This window comes from Thermobia domestica, chromosome 16 (genome assembly GCF_964235325.1).
Source record: "Thermobia domestica chromosome 16, izTheDome1.hap1.1, whole genome shotgun sequence".
Lineage (NCBI taxonomy): Eukaryota > Metazoa > Arthropoda > Insecta > Zygentoma > Lepismatidae > Thermobia > Thermobia domestica.
Genome location: NC_137469.1, coordinates 104,419,030 through 104,440,017, shown reverse-complemented (window position 1 = coordinate 104,440,017; position 20,988 = coordinate 104,419,030). Strand labels below are relative to the sequence as shown.

General features: G+C 35.3%; 1 protein-coding gene across 1 annotated transcript in view; it reads right to left on the bottom strand.

The window, feature by feature from the left end:
- Nucleotides 1–20,988, bottom strand: part of LOC145673304 (histone H2A deubiquitinase MYSM1-like) — a 53,667-nt gene that overhangs the window by 9,616 nt on the left and 23,063 nt on the right. Inside the window, exons 4-8 of the mRNA XM_081742889.1 lie at nt 16,020–16,176; nt 9,307–9,452; nt 6,047–6,226; nt 3,916–4,102; nt 1,024–1,240 (exon numbers count right to left, since the gene is read on the bottom strand). Of these exons, the coding sequence (XP_081599015.1) occupies nt 1,024–1,240; nt 3,916–4,102; nt 6,047–6,226; nt 9,307–9,452; nt 16,020–16,176 (887 nt within the window). The remainder of the gene's footprint in view (nt 1–1,023; nt 1,241–3,915; nt 4,103–6,046; nt 6,227–9,306; nt 9,453–16,019; nt 16,177–20,988) is intronic.

Here is a 20,988-nt window from a genome sequence, read left to right as displayed (position 1 = left end):
TCGTGAAATCAGCGAAATCAAGCAGTGCCAGGCCTGGTCCGAGGAAAGATGGGCGATCTTCATTACTTACCAGATAGTGTTGACATTGTGGTATCCACCCACTGTCGTGAAGACAATTGGGAGGCTACTTGAAAGAAAGATGTAACGAACTTTGGTTGAGAATGCTGTGTTAATGACAAGGGGAAGCCGACATACTGACTACACGTCACCACACAGACATGAATGCCATAAGCCAGTTGGTAGGCTCTGGCCCTCTAAGGGCTGTTGTGCTAGTTTAGTATGGAGCTTTTTTTTAAGCATTTTTTATTTATATAATCCACATAATATACCTGAATAGAGACTTAACTCTGAAAATATTTTCTGTAATTTTTCGGTTACCAAACCCATTTTGCAAAGTAAGGTTGTTGGTATCAGGCCGATTTTTAGGATAATACGTATTTCATTATCCTATCTTTATTTTCAAGTTAGGGAATTAGGATTAGGAATTCGATTTCTGGGCTTCTGGCATCTACGGGCATGTTCGCTCGTCACATACGAGGGATGACATCCCTCAGCGATCACACTCCCTGGGGAGCTGGAGAGGAAGAAAGTGGCCTGGAACTATTACGTTAGGAACCATCCCTGAATTTGCCTGATGTGAATGATGAAAACCCTGGAAAAACCTCACTCAGGATGGCTACCCTAAAAAAGATGTTACACCTTTTCGGGAATCGAAGCCGGGACCGCTCCTTACTTTCAAGTGTTAGTAGTTCACGCCCTAACATGGCCTAGTCACATAAAACAAAAAGTAGGATATCAAGAAAAAACAAAGATTCAGAAAATGTATAACTTATGCACATTCAGTGAACCGTCACCTCACGAGCGTGGCCATAAGTATGATTCCTATTTTGCCCTGTCCCACGGTACGTTACAAGCTGCTTTAAAGGGACGTTAGATACTTTATTAGATTTCGTTCAATAAGTCAATATATAACACGAAGCATTGCAGTTGGATACATGAACAAAAAACAAATAAAGTACTTACCTATACCTAGATGCCAATGATTTATTGGAAGAGCAATATGGAGAAATAATGATACCAACGAACGGAGCGTTTGCTTTTGCAAAATAATCTTGCATTTTTTGTTGTGATTCCATATCCTGCACAGAAGGGTTTGGGAAGAATGTTGGATGGGAATGATACCACCCAACTACATCCAGTCCTTCCTGTTTAAATTCCTTAAATGCTTCCAGTTGGGAAACTGAATATAAAGATAATACAGAAGTTTTAACTCAATGTTTTTTTGTCTTTCAAACACGAGTTATATTTAAACTATTATTCATTTCATGTACTCGATTACGAATCTTCTGTTACGTATTATGAGATACATTACATGCAAATAGAGAACTACTGTATTTATTCTTTTCTTGTTCTTAAGGGGGTACAAATTATAACCACTACTCTTCTTTATTTTCTACTCAATCTGCTGATTACACATTATTCAATTAACATATATACTCCGTTTGGACAGGTAAAGCTTTTCATGCCCCGTAATGCCATGAAGTTATTACCGTAAGAGACAAAACGAAGTTTTTTTTTTTTTTTTTTCGTTTTTCTTTAAATCAGTCGGTTGTTTACTTTGGAGATTTAATATCTTTTCAGTACACAGGTTTTTTTAAGACGTGGACCCACCGTTCAACATGGAATCTACACTGTAAGTGTTTCCATTGGGGTACAAACACGAGTCTTCCCAATCAAAAGCAATTATGGTAACCATTTTGCCACCACAGTGTTTACCATGGAAGTGAAACTGAATATATACTTTTCATGAACTACAGGGTTCTTTAAAAGTGAATCACGACTATAGAATCAACATAATAGAAACCTTACTGTTCCGAAAAAAGCGCTGAAATTTCACGAAAGCCAACAATTTCTTCAATATAGCTTAAGTCTTGATCATCGGTAATAGTGTTCACAAAAATTTTAAACAAACAAACAAAAAAGCGTTCTATATTGTCAAAGAAATCTTATAATACTATAGTCTAAAACATCTAGCTAGCCAAACGACCTGTTACTTGAGCAATATGTGTCATCTAATTTGTTTGATGACACATATGTGCCTTTTCTTTTTTCTATATAGCTTTCTAGACCAGAATTTGCTAACTTTAATTCAAATGGCTTACAAATAGACTCACAATATAGCATGAGCAAATTATTTTGCTTATTACCATCATGAATCGTGGGATGAATCAGTACAAATTAGAACAATATAACAATCCTCAAACAAGAAATACAAAAATCTTTACAGCTCTAACTCACGAAAAATATAAATAGGAAAGCACATACGAAAACAAAATAATGAAAATGACGTTAATTTCATCATAACGGGAAAGCTACTGAATCGTTTGAACATAGTACTCACCTCAAATTAAGTGCTTTTATCATGCCATTTTCATTAAAGGGAGTACCCCAAGGGAACTCACAATTGATGCGAAAAATAAGATTATTTAGATTAACTATTTCAAGTTAGCATGATGAAACTCGGTACGTAAACTCCTCATTAAAAATAAGCGAAAACACGTCCCACAATTTTAAAAAATCCCCGTTTTATAGGGCCATTTTCTCTATTTTTTTTCACCAACTGAAATCGACGTTATCAGTAATTTGTAATTACACCACGGGAAAACGTTTAAGGCAAAGAAATTAGTTTTGGATCATTGTTAGTACGTATCTCAAAGTGGATTTTTATCATGCCACTTTCATTAAACATCATTACACTTTCAATGAAATATGTTTCCTAATGAGGCAAAGGGGGTTCAGATATTTTCCATAAACCTACTCTTCCCGTGCGAAAAACAGCCATTTCAGCTAGAATACATTTTGTTGTTTGTATTTTGTAAAATAATCTAACTTATTAACTCTTTCTCTCCTGATGATGATGAATACGATAACTGTTGCAAATCTGAACTATAAAGATTTTTGCACTTCGCCTTGTTTCAGGTTCGTTAGTAGTATGTGTAGTTATAATATTATCATGCAAAACATGAAGCTTATTGTGTGACAGTAACATAAATATGAATAAGCAGTAGTAGAAGAGTGTCACGTGTGCAAACATTTGAGTTTGTCAAGTATTATTTTTAAAAACTCCAGGGTTAAAACTATGAATTTACTTAAATTATATAATTTCACTCATAAATTAATACGTTTGTCCACATACACGGACAGTTCAAGTCCAACCTCTTCATGGCAAGAGGTGTTTTTATCTTAGCGCAGAACTGATTTATCTGACTCGCCAATGACGCTAGAGATGTGTTATCCGCACATTTTCAGGTAGATTCTTAGTTATATTTCTCACTTTAGGTGACAATTCCCCCCTCCTTTTTTTTTAAAAAAAACTTTTCTTTCCTTAGTCGTGAAGTTTATGTAAATCTATACTTTTCTCTGCAAGCATGTGGCACATTCTCACACACAGAAAACATTTCAATACTACTGAAACCCTTGACGCTACGTAAGCTGCTATTGACTACATATGCAAAACTGAATGAAACAAATGCTTGATCTTATTGCATTCAAACTGTTCCTCTGTCACACAATAAGTGTTATCAACAACGAGGTAAATGACTAATTTGTTTTGAGTAGATCAGATTTTGAAATATTGTTTAAAAGCATTACTCTTCGTCACTGTAGCACGCAACAAAATTTTGAATTACTAGTAATTCCAGAAGCTACAAGTTAATAGTTTAGCCTATATCGTACTTGAAGTTTATTTCTTAAGAAATCCGGTAAAACCTATCCCCCTCTTTCTTCCATGTCTTCTGTTCAGTACGCTTGCGCTTGAACCCTATTAACCCATAAGGCACTGTACTATTAAATACAGTTATATCATTGCATGCAACTTAAAAACAGTACTTCTATTCAGTATCAATTCAAACATACCTGGACACATATCACAGTTCAGTCCGGTGCTTTTGCTTTTGCATGGCGAAATCTTTGTTATGTGTAACAAATCACTAGGCTTAATGTAACCCCCACCAAGCAAACCAATGACTTCTGTCTGACAAAGATGTGAATGAACATCCATCATTATCAAAGCTTCGATGTCAACTTCCACCTCAAACGGAGCCTAAAAATAAAATAATAATAATAATAATAATAATAATAATAATAATAATAATAATAATAATAATAATAATAATAATAATAATAATAATAATAATAATAATAATATAATACAAACACAATCCGATCCCTTTATTCATTTGAATGAGCTTAACGTCCCACTATTATGCACCGAAGTTACGATGATGACGATAATGAATACAATGGTGGAATTAAGAAAGTGGGAAGAAACAGGAGAACACCGTGAAAACCCACTCTCACACGTGTTCGTTCATCACAAAGTCCATCTGGCGCGAGTTGTGATCGAACCAGAGATCTCACACACTAGATGTGAACGCTCTATTACTGAGCCTCCACCCCCTCTCCTCCCCTATCCTTATTCATTTCTTTGACAGATGCGTAAATCAAGCTTATCTTTTTGCTTTCTTTCTGTAATTCTTTTTTAACCATCCCTCTCCTCTCCACATCTTCCAACACTTCATCTTTTTAATCACTACCCGGCCAGGTTTTCTTATTAAGATTAGTAAAGTATCATCCTGAATTTGAGATATAATATTTTAAAATAAAATTACTTATGAAATGAAGTCCCATACCCTCTCTTCACTCTTCTTCTTTCTTACTATTATTCTTCTCTCATTCGAAACAACGTTGCTGCTCTTATGGAATGTCTACAGCTGAAAATAACCACTGAGAACCTTCCCCAACTTCGATCCAACTTTTTGGTCTGGACTTAAAGACAGACTTTTTTTTTTTGGGGGGGGGAAGGGGGGAGTAGGAGAAGTCCATAGCTCAGAAATGAAGCACCAGTACACTCATGTTAGCAAACTTCATGAGAATTAATTCCCCAAAATATGTCGGTGTTATTTCCGAATACTCCGACTCTAGCTCATGACATGCTATGGTCAGCCAGATACCGCAAATTCAACTTCGTAACGCACTGTATGTGTATCCATTCCTAATGTTAACATTTCTGGCTTAACATCGATTTCGCAACATTTTTATTCTAGAACTCCTTACCAGGATAGTTGATTGATTTGAGTTTAGCGTCCCGTTCAGCTTTGAGGCTATATGAGATGTGGATCTACACATTAACGTGGGATCCGAACATGAGCTCTCACAGGGAGTCAAACTCGGGTCTCATGCGCAAAGGCACGTACGCTAACCATATAGCCACGAGGAAGTTCTCCGTATCATGACTGAATTAAAATTCTGCACACCATCGAGACAACGAGACCAAAGACTGTGAATTAACTACTAGTTTACACAATTACACATACCCAGATATAATACAATGCATCAAACTATGCACAGGGCTAGCACAAATGATTCATTCATTTTGAAAAGGCTATATTTTCAAAAGTATTACATGTACATACATGAAAGTTATATGAAAAGAATCACAAACTCACCAAGTTTATACACCTTCTACAAATGTTCAACATGTGCAGCTTTGGTGACAACATACGTCCAGACGATACTCGAGCCCATTCCATAAATTTTGTAGCATAGGTCTGTCAATTGTCTGCAATGCAACACTGATGTGTTCTTTGAGCTCGACTAAGGATTGCGGTAGCGGAGGGTACGTGAACAAGGTTCTTAACGCACCCCCACAAGAAGAAGTCAAAGGGCGTTAAATCAGGAGATCTCGGAGGCCAGGGGAACAAAGCTAGGTCAATGTCACCAATACACTCGATCCAGCGATGCGGAAGTTCATCGTTTAGGTAGTCACAAACTGGGATGTGCCAATGAGGAGGTGCCAAACTACACAATACAAACTTGGTGAGTTTATGGTTCTTTTTATATATCTTTCATGTGTGTACGTGTAAATACTTTTGAAAATATAGCTTCTTCAAAACGAATAAATCTTTTATGCTAACCCTGTATATTATATCTGGGTACATGTTACGAGAAACACAGGAATCGTACAATATAGAGAATGTAAACTTACAGGCTTCACATCCGAAAATTTATTACAATATATAAGTTTATATTTTTCAAATTTATTTTTTCCTTTCTTGTTTTTCGGGGGTTTCGACTGCTCCTGGAACATAGTTGTATCTATAACTTTTCCATCTTCATTATGAGTAATTGTACAACCTCCTTCACCATCCAACGAAAATTGTGCATCCTGTGAACAAAATGAAAGCCATATTTAAGCCTGTAATTACTTTAAATCAATTTAACAAATAGTATAAAAGTTATACGAGAATTAGATTTTTAGGTAAGAGCATATTATAAATAAATTAATAATAATAATAATAATAATAATAATAACAATAATAATAACTTAGCTGTAAAGCTTCCAATATTAAAACGGATGATGCTGTGCATTGTAGAAGTGAGAGATTCTTTTTTTAAATTTATGTCTTATATTGAATCGGGAGCCCAACAGCTTCTCCCTGCTCTGAACCAGAATATATTGAAATTGTACTTGCAGTGGCTACCTAGCACAGGTTGGAGCAAGGTTTCGCTCGAATATACTTTTATAAATATATAAAACGCTGCATTAATAGCTATAGCGGCTATGCACTCCTAAAGTTTACCTTCCACGTCACCTATATCCAAACGTAAAGTACATGTAATAAATTTCTAGTGAAACCCCTATTGAAAATCTGCACCATATCTTCGTTTGCTAGTAATAAACATTCGAACATGCCAAGCTAATTTAGTGCTAGTGAGAACAGAAGTAATCAACGTAATACTTAATTACCTTTATTATATCGATAAATATCAATTGCGATATAACCTAAGTGGTAATATTTGCTTTACTGGAAACATTCACAAATAGGTTCATAGAATCAATACTCACAGATGAACTGTATATCTTCAATATCTCATTTTTGTATGATACAATCATTTGTCAAATTATCAATCTAACAGTGTGTGTGTATGTGCAAACATGTAACATAGTGCGATTTTACTCTCTCACTCTTGATGGATTGCAACCCCAAACAACATGCACTTCTGCAAGTGGAAGAAGCACAAACCAACTAAATTTCATTAAATTGGGGTAAGTTTTACGACAGTTAACGTGAAAGAGACGGACGGACAGACACAAATGCAAATTGAGTCGAATGGTAGAAGTTTCGCTAACGCTCGCTTCAATAAATGCAATTAAAATTTCTACAAAACCAGATCAAAAGATTTCAATGGCTTAGTATTCTTTCTGATAAATTATTTTTATGTACTTGTTTTCCCTCATTTTCATATATAATTTTACATGCAGCGTCCATTTACTGAAGTAACAAGATTGTATCTGTGTATATATTTGTGTGTGTATGTGTTCAACAAGCATTAAAAAAAAAAAAAAAAAAAAAAAAAAAATCACGTAACATACAAAAGTATAAATTTCTTCACGCGATGAAGCAGTTTACAACAAAATAGGTAATATTTTCGTGTTATAGTTCTTTCGATTGTGTTTAAATAATAATAATAATAATAATAATAATAATAATAATAATAATAATAATAATAATAATAATATATTATTATTATTATTATTATTATTATTATTATTATTATTATTATTATTATTATTATTATTATTATTCACAATGGTCTGTGCAGTCGCGAATTGCACCATATGTAAATCCTGTAGTGATTCCAAGGCCACGTTCATAGTAGGTTCCATCATTCACAACTTCAGTGCTGAATAAAGATACAAAAACTCACACTCAAACTAATACGTTGAGAAATTCATTTGTAACTGCGTAAAATAATAATAATAAAAAATTAGAAAAGAAATTTTTAGAAAATTCAATACTCATTAAAACTGAATAAAACGAAAAGAAAAAAATCAGAGCTAATATAAAACAAAAAGGATTTACATAGAATCACTTAATATATAAGTAATTGGTAAGGATAAAATAGATCTGAGGTGGGTGCTATTAAAACTAAGTGGACGGCTCGCGTATAGAATACAAATGCCACTTCTTTCTGAGAGACACGTAGGGATGTTGTTACGCAGTAGATGTATGAGTTCTCTTGTGGCTAAGCGATTAGCGTACACACCTTTGGCGTGGGAGACCCGGGTTCGACTCCCGGCGGGAGGTCATGTTTGGACCCCACAATAAGCTGTGGGTCCATGTTTTACATAACCTCATTGCTGAAAGGGACTTTAAACTCAAAATAAAATAAAATAAAATCAGGTACTGTCAGCACTGAGTCTATATAAGATAAGTTATTTAAGTTAAAATAGGATTTCAACCACTGAAATGTGTTTTATGTTCTCCCCACAGGAATCGAACCTGATACCTCGTGCACCAAAGGTATACAAGCTAGCCACTAAACCATCAATGAAGACGAGAGAAGTGTAGTCAGATATACTGTTGTGGAAAGTTGTATGTTCTAGTATTTCGGACAATGTAGTAATATTGATGATTGTTGATGCGGATCGCAAGGGGTCGTATAATTTCTCCAACACAAAGCTGAAAAGTGGGTGTCTTTAAGGAGTAAACGAGACTTCAAAATGGAAGAAAGCGTATTGGCGGTGATGGGATGCCGGAAGGTCAAACTGATATCAAATTATGAAAGAAAAGAAAAAGAAAAGCACCCACGTACATTTCTAGGTAAAAGTGAAAGGTGTTTCAATCGGACATTTCTCATAATGAGAGTGTGAATGTTGGAGAGTTTTCAGTAATAAGGTCTAGACGAAAAAACCTTCCAGTTTCTGGTAAGGTGGTAATTTGAGTTGCTTGATTGGAGTTTTGCATCTTTTTCAAGAACCGAGGTTATATGAGACGTACACCTACAGTTTAAGATGGAATCCCAATCATCGTAATAAGGTCAAACTTTTTAAGGCTCTTCCACTCAGAATCAAACCCGTGATCCCGTCCACCAAACGGGCGCGCACTAACCACTGAAGCGGCGTGGAGGTGATGAGTATAGAATAGAACTTTCTTTATCTATACCTGCCAGAGAACAGTGAAATTATTATCACACAACCCTAGTAAATACACTACAATGCTATTTTCTCTTCATTTATCATTCCTTGGTAAGTCCTTCACCCTTACCGACCCACCCATTCAATTAGTCTTTCTCCGTTGAACTCCTAAATTTAGCCTAATAACACTATCACATGACTTTCCATTCCAAGATACCGCCGTATTAATAAATTTATTTATTTTCTCTTAATCGTTTTGATAGTTAACAACTGAGAGGATCATTAAATAGCGTCCTTCGTGCTCATACAGCTAGAAAAAGTCTAACCTGTAAATATTTTTTCTTCCGCGGTCTCATGGCTTCAATTCGTGCCTGATGTTGTGCTGCTAACTGTTCCTTACTTGGACGCTCTCTTGCCGAAGATTCCCCAGCAGCTGGCACAATGATTAGCTGCTTGTTACTTCGTACTTGTTCTGAAATAGATGAATTACCGTAATTTCAGATAAACATTTCAATTGATCTCACTAATTATCTATTATATATATTACATAATGATTCTCCTTTCTTCTACTACGAAAACAGTGCTAACAAAGGGTTTTTCGGGTGATATGCTGATTCCTTCATCCATAAGAGATCCGTAAGAATAACTTGTATGCTAATTTGAGTGTGACAGAAATATAAAGAAAGAAAGAAAACAAAAAACAAAAAAACAAGTGCTCTATTTATATACATACAGGATGCTCAAAAAATGTGGAAATACCCTAATAAGTGGTAAACGCTGCAAAATGTAACAAGTAGCAATGTAGGTGTGGAACAGAGATGGGGGAAAATGTCTGAAAACACGACGTCTGCCATCTTGAATTTTATGCAAAATTGTCTTAAAAAGGAAAATATAGTATGTGATATATCATTTTAATAGCAAATTTTCATAGAGATTGAATGTCACTGTTATTTTCGCTCTAGCGCAAACCATTACCAAGTTACGACTGTTTCTTTGTTGCGTCCCCAACAAAAGAGGTTAGACATACGGCAAAGAGCACGCAATATTACAGGACTATTCAATGTGTTCCACATTCTGGCCGATTGTCAGATGGATTCTGAGTTCCCAGTCACGCAAAACCTTGCGCAAAGTGTCAGCTGAAATGTTTGAACAAGCGTACACATTCGTTCTTTGAGATGTTGAACACCCTAATTTCACTGCCTACAGAACAGACTTCACCCACCTAACGTCAGTAGTTCAGTGGCGTTAGGTCAGGGGAACGAGGGGGTCATTTCACAGCACTTATTCAACTAATCCACTCATTAGAAAATTATTGATCGAAGTACTCACGGACACAGATACCGTAATGGGGGTAGGGTGTCATAGTGCTGGAAAAACTTATGAAGTGATCCATCCCCAACATGTCGTATTCTAACATGCGCCGAAAATTCATCATCATTAGGGTACCGTTGATGAAGAGTGGACCCAGACCACGAGGCCCCTAGACGCAACATCACACTATCACCTTGCTGGGAACATCTGTGGATGTATCAAACCAATCTGAATTTCTATTCGATCAAATCCGCGCGTTCTATTAACCTCGCCCAATACGTAAAAGTTCGCTTCAAATACGTCAGAGGCGAATGTGGGATTTTGTCCTAGCTGCTCTGTGGTCCATTAAGCAAATTCTCGACGACGATCTGGACCATCTTCTGTAAGGTGTTGGTGAAGTTGCAGCTTAAAAATGGTGCTATTTATTCACTGACATAATGCGTATAATTGAGGTGCGACTAACAGCAATTCTTTCACGGGCTACATTACGCGCGTTTCTCTTGGGACAGTTATTGGCTCGTCTGACACCGTGCGTGGTCTACCAGTCTTGGATCGATCTGCGACTGATCCGGTTTCTCAGAACTTCTTCAGCACTTTGAACAAAGTACCACTGCTGACGGGAGTTATTTCCGGTTATGGCGGTTAAAATCGTCTGCAATCACCCTCAACGATAGAAGGAAACAGTCACAACTTCATAATGGTTAGCGCTAGAGTAAACTTTGCTTATATCTTGCATCGTTTATCACTTATTAAGGTGTTTCCGCACTTTTGGAGCATTATATCTATATCTATCTATCTATCTATATATGTTATGTTTTGGAATGAACACTATCCTAATACTTAAAGACAAACGTCTTAGTCTATGCATCATTCTAATTCCTAATAAACAGTCATGATAACGGATATCAATACCTGTGCTACCGCTGCTACTCAAATGATTTAGCTCAACACAATGTTGTGTATAACAAAGTTCTTGAATAATTACATAAATATAGTATGAGCAAACTAAAAATAAATAAATCTGTTAAAATGTACACAATTAGAGCTTTTCATTTAGCATACTTTAAACCCTGTACAGCAGGCTAAGGCTTTGGGCGGGGGAAAACTAGTATTTAGTAATGTCTTGGTGTAAAACAATATAAGCCTCAATTATGCAGACGCTTCGTCCTAATAAATGTATTATTAACAACGAACTAGATTTGGAAACGAGTATAAACTCTTAACATCTATCATTCGTATTGATTTTGGGTTTAGTGTCCCTTTCAGCAGTGAGGCTATATGAAATGTGGATCTACAACTTAACGTGGGATTCGAACCACATGAGCTTCCGCCGGGAATTGAACCCGGATCTCCATTCGTATTGTAAAACAATGTTTCTCTATTGCTGTAAAATATATATGCCGTTTACGAGAATGAGTCAAACATTATCTATACTTTCGCCATAACACATCCTCAAGATTACCATATTACCTTCTGCGCATGCGTGCTTAGTTAGTGCGCAGATTTTGATCCTGATCGCATCATCTGCTTTCCGGCTATTATAGAATAAACATGCTCCCTCCGATAGCAGTTTGCACATAGAAGGAACAACAAGTATTGAAAAAACTTTCTTGACAGTGGGTGTGGAGAGGGCTGAAGTTCTGTGTAGACTTTTTTTTTTTTTTTTTTTATCACAGTACTTCTTCACTTACACGTTTTCCTGCAAATTTAGAAGTCTAAAAGTGGCCAGATGAATGTGACGCAAAGAAGGCCAGATGAATGTGAGCCTGTCAACCTCCTCCGTGAACGACAAGATTCAGTAAGTTCGAAAGATGGTTCTGATGAATAGGCAAGTTACCATCGATGAGATACTGTTTTCTTTAAACATCAGCCATATTCTGCCCATTGATTTAGACGTGCAGGAAGCGGTGCAAAAGTGACTTCAAGACCAATCAAAAGCCTACTTCTTGAAGGGAATACGCAAGTTTGTAGATGGGACCAAGTACACTGACAAAGGAGGTATTATGCAGAAAGATGATGTACATATTGAACCCTTACCTTTCTATAAATAAATTGTAAAAAGAGAATTTTCGACTCGGCCTCGAATGTACCAATTCTCGAAACTGATATTTTCCTTTCACTGCCTAGAAGTCACCATCCTTCAGCCAGCGGCAGAAATGATTTACGTGAAGCCTCTAATGTAATCTATATAACTTTGATTAATGATTTGTCATTGAGCATATTTTACTTCGTAACTTTCTTGTGTGGGGTTTGTTTCAGGACAGAATCAAGCAGCATCAAACTGTAAATTTCGATAAGTGTGATGGAAACCTACGAATAAATGAAACTGTACGGTGAAAATACATCGCCACAAGCCGCAACATCTCCCGAAACAATGGGACATGCCAGAAACACTTTGAACATTTTTGAAATATAGTGCCTCCTGCACCATGACTGTGTCAGTTTTTGCCTAAATGGCTGATCAGTTCCCTACTGCTTTTATATTCATACTCTTGCCACTTCGGTTTGACGATATGGTTCCAGTGTTAGTTCTATCTTTATCTCTCGATCGGTTCTTGAGTTACTACAGTAAAAACTAAAAGAAATCAAAATAACGCTTATACAATGAATATTATATTTGAACTTGATTAAAATTTTACCAAATGAGTAACAAAGAGATAGCTCACAATAGGCACAAGGCACACTGTCACTAATGAATATAGATCTCCCAAAATGCTTTAAGAATTACTTGTAAACGATTATTAATTTCGAGAGCCTGGTCGCTCTGACGATCGCATCGGAAAAGTGTCTTCTGAATGTAGTTACATCTCATATATTACGTAGTTCAATACTGAGTACACTACGCCTAGTAAATATCTTTCTGCCGGAAGGCTTTATATAGAAATGTTAACTGCTTCATTACTAGAGAAATTGAAAAATTCCTTTAAATAAGCATTTAAAATAAAATTGTAAATATTACAAATTTCACAATATAAAGATTCACACACTTCACTAGAAAGAATATCTACAGCCAGGTTGGAATTATGTAAGTAATCGTTGCCAGATCTTCAGATATGCAATATTTATTTACAGTATTTATTTATTTATTCAGGTCTACAATGAGATATCTGCGGCAAGTGACCTGCCAATAAAGGCAGAATACCTATGATGATGATGACAATGAGATATCTGAAGACGAATATTTAGCAAAAGAAAACTGAGGAGATTTTCAGTTAGTAAACATGTAATTTTCAATACAACTCCAGTTCTGTCCAAGTTTTCTTAATTTTTTTTTTTTTTTTTTTTTTTTTTTTTAACATAAAAAGCGACACAAATACGTATGGCGAGAGGACGTTCTGTGTGAAATATTCACCCTAAATATGCTATCGCCGGTCACCATCTTTAGGTCCCTTATACAGATATTTATCAAAATAATGGAAAAACTTAAAAAAAAAATGCAATATAGTTGATTGATTCGGTGTTTGACCACAATTAGTCTGTGCTTTAGCTGGATTTCTTGCAGAATCGAGGAAAAGGAATAGTGGACAATTTCTCGCGCAACGTAGAACTCAACGGTGTTAGCGACGATTAAAGAAGAAATCTTAGCTGAACTTGCTGCTCTTAAACATTTCAGAGATGCTCAATATGTTCAAGTCAGGGAATTCAGCGTGCCATATGAGGTATTGAGATTCATTTTGATGTTCCTCAAACTCCATCTGAACAGGTTAAGCTGCGTTATTGGTACAATGTTATCTCTGAACAACACTAACGTTGTTATGAGAAATAACAACTGTACCATAGGATCCAACTGATCAACTAACATATCCACATAAACACTGAAACAATTTGTCCTTTAAGAAGAATAACAGGACAACAGAATATCGTGAAATTGCTCTCCACACCAGCACAGGGGCTCCATCATGTCTAATAGCAGAAGTAGGCAATCTAGAAATACACCTCTTTGGATATTTTGATTTTCGTTTGCTATTTCTCTTCTCTAGTGACTTCTTGCCACGAATTCTACATGCTATCTTAACCTTGGAATTTTCTCTTTCGCTAATACGCTGTTAGTCTTCGTTGCATCTACCCCAACTAACTGCGTATCCATAATTTGCCCTTTATTCAAAATTGGACAGGTATTCCATTTGTCACTACCATGTATTACCTATTACACACACGAATCCTCACACGTTGTCTTACTATTACCTAAATACAGCACTAAGACAAAATAGTCAGGGCGTATGAAATTTAGTGCTACCAATTCACAAATTATGTGTTGCAATATATAAGTAATTCCACTATTTTTACAACTATATGTATGCTCCTCAATTTTCGCTCCTGTTCCTTTTTAACATTTCTATGTAGAGATTGTTACATTCACAAGTTGGTCTCATGGAACTCTAAATTAACTAATCTAACTAAGACATAATTATTAAAATCAGTGAGAGATTTTCTTCATGCTTACAGGTGATTTATAACAACTGCATCTACTGTATATGCTATTTACTCCCTCATTCCATTATTTCGTGGCAACTTTCATGAATCTGACAGGTTAGGCCATAAAAGAAAAAGAAATTGACTTGTTGCTTGAATTTTGTTCTGTATTATTATGATTTTATTTGCAGATTTTGTGAGCTTGCTTCCTCCAGCTTTTACAAGCTTTCCAATTGTAGCCCCCGCTTTTTAAAAACTCAAATTAAAATTAACTCTAACTGGTTGCTGAGATTTGCTGTCGACACCAATTTCCACGTTCTCAGAAAAAATGTGATTCATACATTGGACTTTATCCTGTCGGAATAAGCCAATTTCAATTTTGTAATAAATTACTAGCCCTCGGTTTGCAAACATCTTTGAAATAAACTCAGGTCAAAAAGTTAATATATTTACCCTATTCATCTTCCACAGTAATCTGATTTTATCATTTATACTGTCAAGTATTTTGCGATTGTTCCTTTTATTTATACATGCAATCGACTATGTAGTGATAGTATTTCACAAACTTAAGACACTTCTTCCTGTAAAATAGGGAAATCGAAATGATTCACTGCAATGTTAGCCAAAAGGAGAACAGGGGCTACCTGCAGCCAATTTTATTGTTGCTTATACACTTGTCATTGTTAAAGGTAATAATTTGCAAATACAAGTCTAACATTTTAGTAATCCTATACACTTGAAAATCGTTAAATTTGTTAAATTTTAGCTAGTTATGAATAAATTCTATTAATAAGCCTTGGAGAATGTCGTCTTTTAAATGTAACTTCAAAAATGAAGGAAATCTTTCATGAATGAATGAATGATTGCAACTTAATGGGGACATCAGCAGCGAGGCTATTTCTTCTCGTCATGATAATGAAATCTTTCAGTTCTCATAATTCTGTAGGTAAAAGCAAAGAGATGATTAATGAAAGTGAATGATCATGAAATATCTAATGGAATGAGAATGTGGCAAGAAACAGAAGAGCTTCGAAAAAGTCTATGGACACGATGCTGTCCACCACAAACTCGTGTGGCCAGATATCGAACCAGGGACTTCTCACACCAGAAGTGAGCGCTCTACCTTTGAACCACCGTGGTGCATATTGTAACCCTGCACAACGAGAAAAGACGAAAGCTACCTAAAAGCTTGATATAAATAAAAGCTGATACATAAATTCGTTGATTCAATGGGACTTTTTCATTCAAATTTAGAAACTTATTATAAGGATACACAAGAAAAAATGTTATGCAATATTAAACTGAATAACATTACCACAGCCAAAATTAATTGCTCCTATACGTTCAAGATAAGTATGGATCCTTCCAATGCAGTTCACATCTCCACAGTTCTTCAAACCTGTTCGAACGGAAGTTTTAGTGACATAAGTCGGTTTACTTTTCTGCCAACATTCCAGTATATGGTTACGTATCTGGAAATAACAGAAGAGCGCAATTGATACGTTTAAATACTAATGAATACACTTACTTCCACCGTTAAGATAACAATTCATGAAACAGAATCTTCAAATATTTATAATGAAAACATTACATTAATTTATGATACCGTTAATTAAAACATATCAAGTAAAGACACGTACTTGTTGCATGCTTTTAAATTAAAACTAAGGACGTTTACCTATTGCGTGATATTATTTAAGAGCCAATACGATTTTTCCAGTGACATCTATCAGTCATAGTTGGCTTTTTTTTTTTTTTTTTTTTCAAAATTCTTTGCACATTCCTAATTCGAATGACAATATCTTTGTTTCAGTTACGGATTACAGTCACTAACTTATTGTCCCTGGACAAGAACTTGTTCACGTGAGCATGACGTTTTCCAACACAAAAATATGGAATCCTGTAAGTTACAGGGGACGGGCGATTAATGGAAGTGAATGTTTATGAATTAGTGGAATGAGAATGTGAGAACACTGGGAAAACCCATGGACACGATGTATCCACCACAAATTCGAATGACCTGCAATCAAACCAAGAATCTCCTTCCAATACACTAACAGTAAATATCTCAGTTGGGTTGAAAATATAATTACGGAAAATCTTCAACTAAATATTTTACACAAAGTACTGCGAAAAAATATGGAAAAGTTTTGAACACATTTAAAATATTTACAAAATAATCACAATTACTTGTAAGGAAGGAAGAAAAAACAACATACGCAGGTGAATATGGTTTTGCTCGTACAGCAGATTAATGACCATAATCCGTAACGAAATGATGATATTGCCATATAAGTTAGGAATATGACAAGCAGTCTCCATGAATGTTTGCCAACTCAGGAAAGTGACAAGAGCTCAAACTATTTTGGCTCTCAATAAATAACATGACGCATTAGGTAAGCATCTTTATTCCTAATAATATTAATTGAAATGCAAACGCTTCTGCGTTCCAAATTCAAATTACTTGATACCTCCCAACATGGAGTTATCATGTTGAAAATTTTCGAACGCCCTGTATAATAGTGTAGAATAATATAATATAGGATATGTAAGGATGCAAGGTTGTCATTTAATTTTTCTTGTAATATTAGAAGGTAGGATTAAGTTAGGAAGTGCATTAAAATAGGTTTAGGATTTTATTTCGTATTTAATGTCTATGTTTTGTCCATTTCTATCTTAATTCCCTATATTTCTTTAAAAATTCTGCTTATTTCTTTTATTTTCCATCTGTAGAACGCTTTTCCTATCTCCAAACTTTCTGAAAACTCTCCCAACAATTTCTTTAAAATTTTATTCTAAAATTATTCTTCATAAAATTCTTTAGATTTTCAGCCATCTTGATAGAAAGTCGTCAAAATTCACTCGGTTTTGGTGCATCATCTTCAATCTTGTCTTGTGTGACGTCAGTAGCACAGATTTACAGAATTATCTATAATTGGTCGCTTTCCTTTGAACTCTTTGATAATTAGCTCATTTTCAATCTTCGTACTGTTACGTCACATTGTTGTTGTACTGTAATGGCGTCAGCCTCAAGAGAACAGTCCCCAGTAACTGCCCGTCAAATATTATCGGCATAAAGTGGTAAAGGAAGTCGCTCCAGAACGGATTTTTCTACTAAAAGATCTAAAAGAGTTCAATTGCAAAATTTGCGATATTTTTATGTTATTTGTTTGGACGGAACGGAGCGAGTAGCGAGGAGAATTAGTGAAGCGAAGCCGCCCAATGTTGTGAACTGTCGTCTGTATACACTATGGACGAAAGCTGATTACGACATAAATCGAACTCTGAATTTTTTGAAGAACCGTGATGGTTAATAAATTTTAACTGGTTCATATCAAGTTAATATTATAAGAGGTGTGAGTGTGATGTTTTAGTTCTTCTGGAAACTGAAATATTCAAGAAAGCTCCATTTTTCGTCAATATGAACTCGTACTCGTAAGGACAACCATTGGATTCTTCTTGCTTAGAAAATCATCCAAACTGTAAGTAATGTCTATTTTATTTTGAAGTGGTTTCAATCGAAGTAACTTGGTAGCCTGGATTTGGAAATACTTTTTTTTAAACCTCGAAATTCACCAAGTTATACAGTTGGAATATGGTGTTCAGTGAATTATAATAATATAACCATGTCTTCGTAAATTCCTTTCCCGTAGGATCTATACAATTACTGAGACAATATGTGACGGCTTAAACTTATCTAGAAAGGGGGGGAAATAAAAGGTAGAACGAACTACTGACGGAATATATACATGCGAGTGTAAAATTTTCGTTTAGAGTGACCATCTAAATTCATTCAAAGAAAGCCTAAATCTTGTGTAAGGTTATATGCAGTATTCTTTATTATTGTGATTTTTTTTTTATTTGGCTATGCATCGTTTGGCTGTCTATTGTAACCGAGCTAGACAAATAAGATAGGAATGACGTTCTCCGATATAGAACATATACACAATATATATTTTAAAGTTTTTTTTTTTTTTTTTTTTTTTTTTTTTTTTTAAACCTATAACGTATCCGTAAAGTATTAGAAAATAAACCGAAGCTGTACCTTGATAAAAGAAGCACGATAGGTCGTTTTGTCACAAGTTTTCGATAGGGGCAATTGGTTTTCTACACCGTGCGAGTATTCATTTTCTAAAAAAATAACAAATTCGATTCCCGTTAAAAGAAATTTGGCCTGGACTGCCAACCAAAACGTTTTTATGGTATATAAACAAATTTGTTGGTGTGAGTGTGTAGTGTGAATGTGTTTTAGGTTAGTGTAGGTTAAGGATTTAATAATTTCATGTGTATTTTGTAATGGTATGTGTAGGCAATAAATAAATAAATATGTGAAGAGTGTGCCTGGTAATAGTAGCTGCTGTGAACAGCCAAAACATAAGATTTATGATTTTTTTTTTTTTTTTAAATGAAAGATATGAATGCCATAATAAGAGGCACATTCCTTGATATGTTGAGAATAAGTGAATATTAATAAAAAAAAATTATTGAATATTGGGAATATATAATAAATTGAATGTTATGAGAGTTTGTGTGCGTGTAATATTTTAAAATGTCTGGTCACGAATTGTGACATGCACGGTAAAATGGTTCTTTAAAGCATAGTGCGATGTATTGTTGTGCCCCTAAACTGAATGTAAACAGTTTGTATAACGAAGAGCTTCGGTGAAACAAGTAAAAGCTTCTGGTTGACAATTATGTTTTATTTCATATAGCCAGGATACAGTAGAATAGAATAATCTTTTGGATAGTAAAACATGATTTTGGTCAAGATCAATAGTGCGTCTTCCTATCAATGTGATAAACGAATCATCGAAGGGAAAAATGATATGAGTGAAACGTTACGGGGAACCCATCAGTGAATGTCACGAATCCTGAGATTTTTTTTTAAATTTAATTTTCCAAAATTTTCGAGTTTATTTATTTATTTATTTTTTTTTTTTTCCGTTGCGCAAAACTTCATTTAGATAATACACTTGTAGGGCAGGTCTTCTGAGTTCCGATTCTTTCTCCCATGACTATGGAGCGAGTGAGTGCATCCCTGGTTGCGAGCTATTCTTCTGTGATGGCCACATAGACTTGTAGCTGGTTAAACTGGTGATATACTCAAACGCACCTTGGTCCCGAGAAAGCGAACATCTGAGAACAACAGTAGACACGAACATACATTTCCACATATAAATATTTAATTTTATTACAATTTGGCTACGCCAGCCAGGATGATATTCGGTGATGGAACTTTTAATGTTTCGATTATATCATTCTCAAGGAAGGATGGTCACACACACACACACACACACACACACAAAAAAAAAAAAAAAAGAAAGAAAGAAAAAAAGCGAGTTGAAGAAAGTGGTAAATCTTTCTAGATGAGCAGGAATAGTTGCATATTGTCTGAGTAATTGGTAGATCCCGGGAATTTTATGAAAGTTTGTAAAAAGGGAAGAGAAAATATGTCGTGTAAAAAGTTGAGTGAGACCAATCAGTCTGTGGACAAGTATAGTTGTTGTGACGAACTAATAGAAGGAGTAAGCGTGTTTTGTGACGATTGTCAATTGTGGATTCATTCCCAATGCCAGGGATTATCGGAAATGGAAGTCACCGAACTGCAACAAAGTACGGAACCGTGGTATTGTAAATACTGCACTGTAAAACGCGCGGCACAGGTAGACTTGCCGGTGTCCAATGGAGAAAATGACACGGAGAGGGGTTCACTTGTAGTTCTTCCGCAGGTGACCGAAGCAGGAAATGATACTGTAGTGCAGGAATTGGTAGAGTCACAGTCCACGTCTAACCTAGCTGAACTTTTACAGCAATTTGCGCAAACATTAAGTCAAAATTTTGATCAAAAGTTTGCCAATGTCAATACACAATTAGAACAGGTGAATACTAATATAAATGCTCATGTTAGTAATCAGTTAGAACAAGTTAATGCTAATATGAATAATCAGTTAGAACAAGTTAATGCTAATATGAATAATCAGTTAGAACAAGTTAATGCTAATATGAATAATCAGTTAGAGCAGGTTAATGCTAATGTGAATACTAGATTTGAAAATGTAAACTTTGCGTTAGGGCGTTAGGGCAGATAAATGACAGGTTTTCCAAAGTGACTGATAGTATTCAGGATCTCAATAATCGGTTTGAACAGTTCAAGCTAGAGACAAATACCATTATCACAGAGAAGTTTGAACGTGTAAGTAAAGACGTGGAGGAGGTACGTCAAGACGTCCAGGACCTTCAGTCCACTTTCACAAATTACCGCGAAACAATGGATGAGCGCGTAC